This window comes from Onychostoma macrolepis, chromosome 02 (assembly GCF_012432095.1).
Source record: "Onychostoma macrolepis isolate SWU-2019 chromosome 02, ASM1243209v1, whole genome shotgun sequence".
NCBI classification, from domain to species: Eukaryota; Metazoa; Chordata; class Actinopteri; order Cypriniformes; family Cyprinidae; genus Onychostoma; species Onychostoma macrolepis.
The window spans coordinates 7329215-7341422 of NC_081156.1; the positions used below are offsets into that span (position 1 = coordinate 7329215).

Here is a 12208-nt window from a genome sequence, read left to right on the forward strand (position 1 = left end):
TACCGACCGCAGGCTTCTGGAGGGGATGTAGACGCTTAGAAAAGAGTGGAGGTGGGAGGGTGCAGAGCCCGTGGAAGTTATGTAGGCAAGCACCAATGACTTGAACTTGATGCGAGCCTCGGCTGGTAGCCAGTGCAGAGAGATGAGAAGCAATGTGACATTGGCCCTTTTGGGCTCATTGAAAACAAGACATTCTGCTGCATTTTGAATCATTTGCAGAGGTCTGATTGAATGAATGAATGAATGATGCATTTATATAGCGCTTTATTGTGTATTGCTATACACCCAAAGCGCTTTACAATCATGTGGGGGGGGTCTCTCCTCAACCACCACCAGTGTGCAGCATCCACTTGGATGATGCGACGGCAGCCACAGGACAACGGCGCCAGTGCGCTCACCGCACACCAGCTACAGGTGGAGAGGAGAGAGAGATAGAGCCAATCAAGTGGATGGGGATTATTAGGAGGCCATGATTGACAAGGGCCAGAGGAGGGAATTTGGCCAGGACACCGGGGTTACACCCCTACTCTTTACGATGAGTGTCATGGGATTTTTAATGACCACAGAGAGTCAGGACCTCGGTTTAACGTCTCATCCGAAAGACGGTGCTTTTTTACAGTATAGTGTCCCCGAAGCTGTGTTGCATGTTCTGTTAGGAAGGGTTTGATCTTCCTGATGTTAAGTGGTGCAAACCTGCATGATCGTGCTGTTTTTGCAATATTATCTTTAAAGGTCAGCTGATCATCAAGGATCACCCCAAGATTCCTGGCTTGATGTGCCCTGTTGAATGGTAAACTGGTGCTGTACTGATGGAGTGGCTGGGAAGATGAGAAGCTCTGTCTTTGCCAGGTTGAGTTGCAGGTGATGTACTTTCATCCATGCTGAGATGTCCGTCAGTCAGTCTGAGATCCGAGCAGGTACCGTTGTATCATCTGGTTGAAATGAGAGGTAGAGCTGCGTGTCATCAGCGTAGCAATGGTAGGAGAAGCCATGTGCCTGAATGATGGGTCCCAGTGATGTAGGGTATATAGAGAAGAGCAGGGGTCCAATAACTGATCCCTGAGGAACCCCAGTGACCAGCTGATGTGATTTGGATACCCCTCCTCCCCAAGACACCCTGAAGGACCTACCTGTGCGGTAAGACTCAAACCAGTGGAGTGCAGTTCTGTTGTGGAAGAAGGTAGGTGTAGATTAAAAGTAATATGTAAAGTAATTAAATGATCTGAAACATGCAAGGGTTTGACCAAGATGTTATTTGTGATACAATAGCGTATAAAGATGAGGTCGAGCTGGTTACCTGATTCATGGGTACCTGTGGTGTTGAGCCGCTGAAGGTCAAAAGAGGCTAGGAGAGAGTGGAAGTCAGCAGCAAATGGCTTGTCAAGGTGGATGTTGAAGTCACCAAGAAGTACTAGCAGGGTGCTGTCCTCGGGGAATAAGGACAGCAGCATGCCCAGACAGCAGCGTGTCCAGTTTTAAATTTATTATAGGCTTGTTCTTGTTTGCTGTTTTTTAATGTCAAGATCTGGCAACACTGAGTTAAGACGTACCTCCTTCACTGTGATTTCTTGCATGACAACTCTGATACGCATTTAAATATGTAATTAAAGGGACATCGGATGCCCATTTTCCACAAGTTGATATGATTCTTTAGGGTCTTAATGAAAAGTTTATAACATTGAAATTTCTCAATGGTAGTCTTTTCAGAGCAAGCCGTTTTCTTGCATGCCGCTTTAAATCCAAATGGACTCTGCACACCCCGCCTCTCTCTTCCGAGCCGCTCTCTGAGAGACGGTAAACTTTAGCCACATTCATCGTGAAACTTGCTAACTAGCACGTTATTAGGAAAGGCAATTTGCAAAGATTCATAAAAAAAAAAAAAAAAAAAAAAAGTGTACTCACTTCTTCTGAAGGTGAAGCTGGATCACGAATGATTCGCGCGAAGATAGGTATATTGCATTTAGGTATATTGGGGGGTGTATTCCCTTCACAAGAAAACATAATCCACTGTGTCTTCAGCAGCTCAGATGTCGGGAGTAAATGATGACTGCTATGTTCATTATTACATCCAACAACAAAACACTTCAATCGCTTAGGAGTCATACTTATCTAGTGTCTACATCTGCTCCAGCGTCGAAACAATGGTGGACTGATGACAGCTCACTCAGGGTGGGTCTAAGGTAAGACACCAGTCCAGTCTGTGCTGAAACTCTACTGCCAATCAAACAATTGTGGGAGGGCCTGGGTCTGTGTGATGTCACACAAACAAGAAGCTGAGAATGGCTTGATTTGAGAAAGGGGTGGGTCAATATCACCATAGAGTGAGACACTATGGTGATGTCCTGTTGTCCTGATGTGAGACACTTAAATACTATAGAAACATATTAGCTGAGCTCCCACACATTCTTTTTTAGATAATTATGGGCATCATATTTAAAGCATAAACTAGATATATAAGATATATCCACCCTGTCATGGATATATACATTACTGTTAAATACGTTTTCATTGCAAAATTAAGATGCAAATTATATTTTCTGAAAGGTATGATGTCCCTTTTCTAAACAGGGTTATTTGTTTGCTTTCAAATTATATTCAAACTTCTACAAAGGATTGTGGTTCTTGAAACAAAGTTACTTGCTGGACATCCAAAACAGGTGGAACACACAGCAGATCGTCATCACGGACCCCCTCAGCATACAGCTGGTGAGTCCTGTGAATCTAGTGAATCTCAACAGTTTATACCAAGTGTAGAGGAACAAAACAAAACTGATCGACAGATTAATCGATGGCAAAAACAGGGAGCGAGACCTAAAGGCACTCGAGACATCAGATTGTCACGAGTATCTCGTATTGCTGCGGTAGCATCCTCTACCCCAGATGCAGCTATGACAAAGCTTGCAAACACTGGTATTCTACCACCCCCTATACAGCTTGAGAACAGATTTGAAGTATTGATGAATGTGGGTGAGGAATCCCCAAATGTGATTCAACATAGATCATATCAGCCAGCAGCTAACATTGCTACTAACAGGCACTCGAGGTCGAGCAGACAGCGGCACTCAGCTCAGAGCGCAGCCGAGCCCAGGACTCTGATAGTGGGCGACTCTATTATCAGAAACATCAGTAGCAGGACTACAACTACATGCTGCTTTCCTCAAGCAACCGTCTCTGATGTGAACAAGGAACTTCGGAACATTCTGATGAAGAATATGAGTGACCACAGGACTTCATATCAGCTTCCGAGTCATCATGTGGTTGACACATCCCACAAGGACATTGATAATGCAACGCAGCCACAACAAGCACTGCTCTTGGAAACTGTCCCAGCTGAGCACTGCCCACAGACCTCATCACAGACAAACTGTGATGTACTACAACAGCTCCAAGACTCAGCGCCCAAGGACGACTTTCTGGAAAACAGCAAGGGAAGCCAGGACAACATATCACAGTCACCGGAAACACCAGAGCCAGAGCCTCGCTCACCAGACACACTATCCCTCTCTCCAGCATCTCCACTTCTAAGCTTCTCACAGAAAATGGAGGAACTGGTGTATGCTGGGACCAAACTCTCCCACTCTTTCGCTGCATGCCCCCAGATATCAACTAAAAAACGGCGGGCCCCACAACCACCAAAGACTGCAGCCCAGCAGTCTCCCTCCTCCTCCTGTGAGAGCTCTCCAACCGCTGCCACAACGCCAGGGCCCAAACCCTCCTCCATTGGCTGTAGGTGAACCAAAAACAACTGATAGTTACTCTCAGTGATGTGTATCGGGTCCCCGCTATGTTAGCAGCAACGTGCACAAATGTTTACAGAACAAACAGGAACCCAGTGTGCCTGTAGCTTTCTCTATCTCTGTTTTATCACGTGATAGAAAGTCTAAGGCCTTCTCAAGCCGTACGGCTGACCCATCTAATCTGCCTATAATTCATCAATCGAAGATTGCTGTAGACACAAAATGTAATTCCATCAAGTTAGCATTTTTAAACATTCGCTCACTAAAAAAATAAATAATTTCTGATCAATGACTTAATAACCACAAACAACCTGGATTTTATATTTCTAAATGAAACATGGCTAGAAGACAGCAACAGTCCTCAATGAAACAGCCCCTCCTAACTTTAACTTTACAAGTGTCTGCAGGACTGTTAGGAGAGGTGGAGGTGTAGCTGCTCTATTTAAAGATGTTTATCAATGCAAGCAAGTGTCATTTGGTCAGTATTTGTCTTTTGAATACCTAGGTATTGTGCTGAAAGGTGCTCCACGCATTCTGTTTATCATTATTTACAGGCCTCCAAAATACTCTCCAGACTTTGTTGAAGAGTTCACAGAACTGTTATCAATGATTTCCTCAGAGTTTGACTTTTACTATTGCAGGGGATTTTAATATTCACATAGATAATACAGAAATCAAAACTACAAAAGAAATTATAACTCTTTTAAACACTTTTGACCTGATTCAGCATGTGCATGGACCCACACACAATCGTGGACACACTCTAGATTTACTCATCAGTAGAGGTCTAGATATTTCATCCATTGTTATTAAGAATGTAGCACTATCTGATCACTTCTGTATTTTCTTTGAAGTATTGATCTCTGTTAACACTGAATCTAGATCTGTCTCTGTCAGAAGGAGATGCATTAACAAGAACACTAGTGCGCTATTTATGAAGGCTATATCTTTAACACCAAGCATTTCTGCAGACTCTGTTGATCTTCTCCTGGATTCATTTAACTCAAAAGCTAAGAATGCTATTGATGATATTGCTCCGGTAAAAGTCAGCAAAAAGACTGGCAGACAAAAATCATCTTGGAGAAAATCAACAGCAGTTCAGAGTATGAAATGACAATGCAGAAAAGCTGAGCTGATGTGGCGGAAGACGAAACTTGAAATTCACTATAGCATCTATAAAGACAGCCTTCATGCTTTCAATGTGGAACTAGCCACAGCTAGACAGACCTTCTTCTCAAACCTCAAAAACAGTAACTTAAACAACACTCGCACTCTTTTTGCTACTGTTGAGAGACTGACGACCCCCCCAAGTCAGATTCCCAGTGAAATACTCTCCGACAGCAAAGGCAATGAGTTTGCTTTCTTCTTTTCTGAGAAAGTCACATACAAATATCCTATCGTAATCGTGTGTTTATGATCTTATATAATCTATAGTGGCTGTTGTCATGTTTATTTGTGTATGCGCTGCTGAAACTCACGTTGTTTGATGTTACAACCGCCCCTCTATTCTTAAGTTGCCAGGGATACATTCCAAGTATAATACACATTAGTAAAAGGATCTATTTGAACCGCAAAAAAAAAAAACAGCAACCCACGGCAATGTAATTTTTCCCGCGACTGTATTTTCAAAATAGCCCACTTGTGCCGTTACCCTGGCAACACTGGTTCGCTGTACCATCATCACACAATGATAGATAACCTTCCGCGCTGCGATAACGGGAAGAAGTTGGGGTCAAACCTTATCAAGCGATTAATTTGCGTAAAAAAAAAAATTTACGCGTTAAATTTTTTAGATTAATCGCATGCGTTAACGTGTTAACGTTGACACCCCTAATTTAAATTGACATATTTTGAAAATACTGACAAAAAAATCTGTTGTCCTGATGTCACTAAAGGGGATGGCCAAACTCTTCTTTTTTATTAAATAAAAATAAAATTTTTATGACCAAATGATCAATACACTCAAATTGAGTTTAACAAAAAAATTACAAAATATTAATAGAGGACAAAAATACTTAATTTTATGATTTGACTGTATTCTACTCTCAGTCAAATTTAATGAGCAGTGCATGGGACATAGCAAAATAACATGCATCCTCTTACACAAAACTAAGAAAAATCTAGAAAATGTATCTAAAGAGCCAAGTAATACTTTTGTTATGAATATAAAAACTTAGCCTAATATAACACACCCTTCCATAGTCATTTTTATGTTAAGTTATCATGGCAAATTAGTTATTTACTGTATGTATAGGACACCAAAAGGCACCCTACAGTGATATTGACTCGGGTAATTATTTTAGTAGATTAAAAAAAAAAAAACACTGGGTGGATTTTTATCATTATAGGGTGGTTGTACACACACTGCCAACACACATTTATGTTCAAACAACATGTAAAAGTGCATGTCGCATCCGATGACCCCTTTAACAACAAGTTGTTCTGTTTGGTTCTGTATACACTACATATAATTTTTCAGGAGTCAATTCAGTTGTAGCTGTCACTCCCGTAAATTACTGAACTGTGTGTGTCCAGATCAGGATTAAGCAATAAAAGGACAACCAGATTTAGCTGCAGTGTGTACATGTGCAAGAAAATCATACTTCAGTCAAGCGACCAACACTTCTGTCACTTTGCTGATTTAATGGGTCCAGCTCAGCAGATAAGACAAAATGCCACTATTGGCATAAATTTCCTTTGACCAAATTGTTTCTGCTGTTTCTTGTTTAAGATATAGGCCAAATATATATATATATATATATATTATTATTTATTTTTTTTGCAAGATGCACAGAGTAGTGACATTTTCTCTGAGGAGGCAAAAAAGTGAAACAAAACAAGATAAAAAACTGAATAATATTGCAGTATAGCTCCTGTAGCATTGCTTGGGTGTGAGGGAGGAACTGTTACATACAGGCAAAAGGTCATGAGAGGAGGCAATGTTTCTATCCTGCTATCGGCTCATTACCCCTGCTGTGTCATAATGCCTGTCTATCATGTTTGTAAATTGGCATGAATCAGTCAAACAAATTAGTGGAAATGGAGGGACTAATTATAAAGCAAACAACTCACCCACTCGGACTATCACTTTCAGTCACATCCAAATTAAATTAAATTTGAAATAACTTAAAACACGAGATTCGCTTTGAGTGAGCTGTTTTTTTAGAATGCTCTTAAAGCTGTAATTATCATGACCCCTGCTGTGTTTCTTGACTAATGGTCAGAATAGAAGGTGACTATTAATAATAATAGGCTGTTTAATATTGCCAAACAACAGTTTGTAGTAAGAAAAGATGTTTGTTGCTATTTTATTATTATTTTTAAGTAATGTGAAAATGTTTTAAAATGCATAGGCATGCAAAAGTGATACAAGTGAATGCGGTTAAAAAGCTGCCAGTATGGTTGAGAGCTTACTGGCATCAGCTGCATATTGCAAAATGAATACGTTTGATGACATAGACTCAAGTAATTCATGACAATCTCTCTTGCTCAATATCTGATGTGTTCTGTTAGCAGCCTGCTGGTCATTGTTAAACTGTTTTTTCTTGGGGTCTTTCACCAGACGTGTTTAATGGCTCCTCCATGTGAATTCCTAATAGATTCATGATTTCTTGCTCCCTGCTCATTTAGGTGAAGAAATCACTGGCCTCGAAACACTACGCACAACACAACCCTTTGTTTAACGTGGCTTTGTTGAAATAAGACTGACCTACAGTGTGTGTGTGATCAAACACTTCAGAGAATGCTTTTGTTCAATATGGTTTCATCTTCTTCACAACATTCATTCATGAGTATTGTGCACTCGCACAGCATTGTTTATTTGCATGCAAGTTTATACTATATATTGGGTATTGGCCTAAATAAGCTCAATAATTGTATTACATGTAACGAGCAGGGTGCAATTCCCAGTTTACGAATATAAAAAGTGCCAGTGTTTCACACTCTTCTTCTGTCGTTTGATCATCTTTTGATGAATGCCATGATCAAAAGAAATGCACATACACAGTTTTCAAATGCATTTCTGTTCATCCATCTTTCTGTGGGCAATACTAGCTCAGTGTTAATTGTGGCAGGCAAATAGTGCTGACATTTGTGAATGAGGCGCATATTTAAAAAATCACACAAACTTCCCACAGCACAGGTTCAGTGCATTTAGTGCCTGATTAAGTTGTGGGTGGTTGGGGTATAAAAAGCTTTTTGCACTGAAATATTGTACACAAAAATGACGCTGTTTAGTACATTTCAATAGATAATCACCTGTTGGGAAAACAATGTTTCATTTTCATGGTTTTTGTTTTTTTCAGTTGCTGTCTGTGAAGTGTGATTTGCCAATGTATGCAATCTTCTCTCTTTCAGGTATACCGTGTCCGATAATTATAGCGTGGGCCATTGGAAAACTTTACAATGAAAACGAACAGTAAGTTGCTGATTTGCAGAAAGAAATGCTTATGATTGGAGTGAAAAAATGTTAAACAGGGTAATTGTAGAGTATATCTGGCAAGAGATGTCAATTAATCAGCCTGCAATTAGAATACTTGGAAATTAGTGGAATTTCGGTTACACTTTATTTCGATAGTCCACTTTAGACATTCGACTAACTATAAGTAACTTTGTAACTACATGTCAACTAATTCTCATTGATTTGCAGCTGCACGTCTACTAACTCTCAGTAAGGTAGGTTTAGGGTTAGTAGAATAAGTTGACATATTTGCAAAGTTTCTCGTAGTCAGTATGTTTTATGTTGTGGACCCATCAAAATAAAGTGTTAGAAGATATTAAGCAGAGAGCCTACTAATACTCTAATGACTGCTAGTTGACATGTAGTTGCAAAGTTACTTACTTTTAGTGGAATGTCTAAAGTGGACTATCAAAATAAAGTGTTACCGGAATTTCCTGCAGATTAAATGTTTATAAAATTGGAAGAATAGTTAGAATAAGAAACAAAAATGTAAGAAATAAGTGTGCCCTTTTTGTTATATCTACTGTTAAAACAAAAATTGGTAACACTTTATTTTATAGTGTCCTTGTTACACATTGCATGTACTTACTATTACAATAACAATAAATCATGCATAATTACATGCAAGTAACCCTAAGCCAAACCCTAATCCTAACCCATATAGCAAGTACATGTAGTTAATTAATATTACTCAGTACTTAAATGTATAATTACATTGTAACAAGGACACCTTAAAATAAAGTGTAACCCAAAAATCTGTTCATGACAACGGAATTGTAAAAAAAACACTGCCTCAACACTTTGGTGTTTTTAATCGTTGTAAGTGAATTGCTATGCAGTTATGAGCTGACTCTCATCTCTCGACTCTCTTCTTCAGTGTAAGTCTATGAGAGTTTTTTCAACTGTTTTATCATCTGCAAAGTGAAAATAAGTCTGATTGCGTAGAAGTCATAGGACCCTTAAAAAAGAAGTACACTTCAAATTAATTTTATGAAGTAAACTTAAAAGTAAATTTCAAGTATATTTTTTAATTATCCAAATAACTTTATGTAGTAAGTATAGGAATAGAACTAGAACTGAATGTGTACTATTTCAGTACTTCTTGAGACTAATTGTCCCACGTTTTAGTACTTTAAGTGTACTTTAAGTGGAACAGTAATATTTTGAGTAAACAAATAGGTTCTCTATTATTCTGCAAAAGCACATTCTGTATGGTAAGTTAGTGAACTGTTACTGAGTTTACACCATAACATTGACAATGACACTGAATAAAAATATTTTCATTAGTGTTATTGGCTCAAGGGTTATTTTATTGAACACATATGCAATTTTTTAAAAATCCACAAGTAATATATAAATGGTAAACTATAAGTAGTCCACACACTCAAAATATTTGTGTTTCAGATGCTGGTTTGGGAAGGAACCTGGAAAGTACATAGACTACATTTATCAGGGGCCTGTGATTTTAGTTCTTCTTGTGAGTATTATTGTATTATTGCTTACCTCTGATTTGTGGTTGTCAATTCCTCCAGCAAATAGAGAAACAGTGTGAAGAATTTGAAAGAAAGTGAACAAAAATTAACTCTTAAACCATTACAAAGACTGAGATGGCCAAAATGTAAATGTAATACCCAATGCGATTTTGAAGAATTATTAACATCAGTAAATAATTAAGCCAGTCCTTTCCAGGATATCAACTTTTAATATGATAGCAATGTTTGCTGTTTTCAGATAGATCACTTGAGCTTTAAGAGAATTATTGACCTGTTGTTAGCTAAGAAGTTGAATCTGTTCTATTTATTTATATCTTCTTCATGTAAAAGCATTATAATAACAGTATATAATGTAAGCCATTCTGCAGGGGCAAAACCTACTAGTGTCTTTATGAGCTCTCCACAGCTTGAAATGTCTGCATGTTATGTGCAGAAACATCAAACTATTTCGAGAAGATGCACAATCACTGACCTACATCTCTTTTCTTTCTCTCCGATATAGATAAATTTTGTGTTCCTTTTCAACATTGTGCGCATTTTAATGACAAAGCTGAGGGCCTCTACCACATCTGAAACAATACAATACAGGTAAAGATCTTTAACTAACTATTGCTCACTATAACTGTAATGAGCAAGAGCAGTAAGATGTGTTTGCTCAGGCTGAATGAAATCCTGTTTCATGTTCAGAAGAGGAATAGTTCTCCCAAAAATAAATGTGCTGTCATTATTTATTTACCCTCATGTAGTTTCAATACTTGTGGCACTTTCCTGCTTGTGTTATACAATATGAAAGATCACTGAATTCAGGTACATTTTACTGGAATCTGTAGAGACATTTTTGCGGTTTTCTGGGCATTTAGCACTAGACAGCATTGAATGAGCCAATCAGAGTTTTTTGTCATTGCAGAAGATAATTTGAGCACCACCTGTACTCTAATTTTAGCATGTATACACTATAAATCCCAGTGTCATTTGCATATATTTGAAAATTTACATCAGGACAAGCTTCTAGAAGATCGTTCAGGTACAAGCTAAAGAGACTCAACGATAGATCCCTGAGGAACCCCACTGTTAAGGATGAAAAAGGTTTCAATGCACTGTTTCCTCATAATCAGATACAAATCAATCAATTTCATTGCATTAACTGTGAAATTAAAATATGATAATTTAGATAAGAGTTTGTTGTAGTTTAGTGTATCAAATGCCTTACATAGATCAAGGAAAACAGCACCTACCTACCTGATTAAAAGTCGTTAAAAAATCTAGATCTTGTACTGTGATCTAGATTTCTCTGCATGCCAGACACTAAACCCTGTTCTAAACCCAATCAAAAAAGCTCATCTTTATCTTTATACAAGTCTGTGTTGTCATGTCACCTGAGATTACTTGGTTTTGAGGATTGAGGATTTAAAGTTTCAGGACTTTTAAGTTTTTCCACTATTTAAGTCTACCATTTTAGATTTTTTTTGAAACTTTTGACCTGAAAGCATGACTTCCTGATGTGTGAATGTATCTCAGGGCAATACTTACTTCAGTCAGAGCAGGGAATAAAATGAAACATTTCATCTGAGTTTGCTGAGAATGCATTTGCAAACTTTGTTGTGGCGTTTCACTTGATTTGCTAAGTATTAATGGAGTGAGTCTGAGTCTTGAGGACAAGCTTATGTATAATTAATCCTCTTTTCTCAAAAAGGTTAGGATTTCATTGTTGCTTGGATTTCAGAGTTCATCAGAACCCATACTTACTAACTTTAATGATATATATATTTTTTAACTTTTTTGTTAGAAGAAAACAATTGCGCTTAACCTGTGGCAAACTTGCCATACAATGTTGGCAGAGTGGATGACAGCACATGTATTTATTTATTTTTTTAATGTGTGTGGGTAGCTTTTACTTTCAGAAGAATACTTAATATCATTGAAGTTACTGCTATTATTGTTTGACGTTTTTAACCCAGCATACATGGTCCTGCTGCACATTTCTTTGTAAAATTGAATATGTCAAACAACAAAACTAAATTTTAAAACAAACCCCAATTAATCAAATGAATTACACAAATGAAATAAATCTCATATAAACAAACTAAGGCTTTGTCTGTGCTCTTTTTCAAGAATACAGCAACCGCTGTATTTTAAACACAACACAATCCAAACAAAGAGGCTGCATACATCCAGCATGAGCAGTTTTTAATCTAAATTGTATTGTATTATTTCGAAATTTGAAGCAAAAACAAAATGATCTGACTTTAGTTTTGTGAAACTATTCTACATAAAACATCTGTACGAAACAAAACAGCAGACATGCTGAATTAATGCAGATCGTTTCCTTGGTTGCTGCTGTAAACAGAGCAGCACTGGGTTATGAACACTACTTTAATATGCATTATACGGAGGCAAGATGAAAAGAAATTTTCCCTCAGAGATACATTCATATAAACTCCCATACCAAATGACTTGCGTTTTTTTACGAGTATCACGAGTCACGAGTCCAAGTCAAGTCCCAAGTCTTTATTTATGCG

The 12208-nt window shown here is 38.0% G+C and overlaps 1 protein-coding gene across 2 annotated transcripts in view; it reads left to right on the plus strand.

Moving 5' to 3' along the window:
- Window positions 1-12208, plus strand: part of LOC131550949 (corticotropin-releasing factor receptor 2) — a 105345-nt gene that overhangs the window by 58533 nt on the left and 34604 nt on the right. For both annotated transcript variants that reach the window (XM_058793487.1, XM_058793496.1), the window contains exons 7-9: window positions 8094-8154; window positions 9601-9673; window positions 10192-10277. In XM_058793487.1, the coding sequence (XP_058649470.1) occupies window positions 8094-8154; window positions 9601-9673; window positions 10192-10277 (220 nt within the window). The remainder of the gene's footprint in view (window positions 1-8093; window positions 8155-9600; window positions 9674-10191; window positions 10278-12208) is intronic.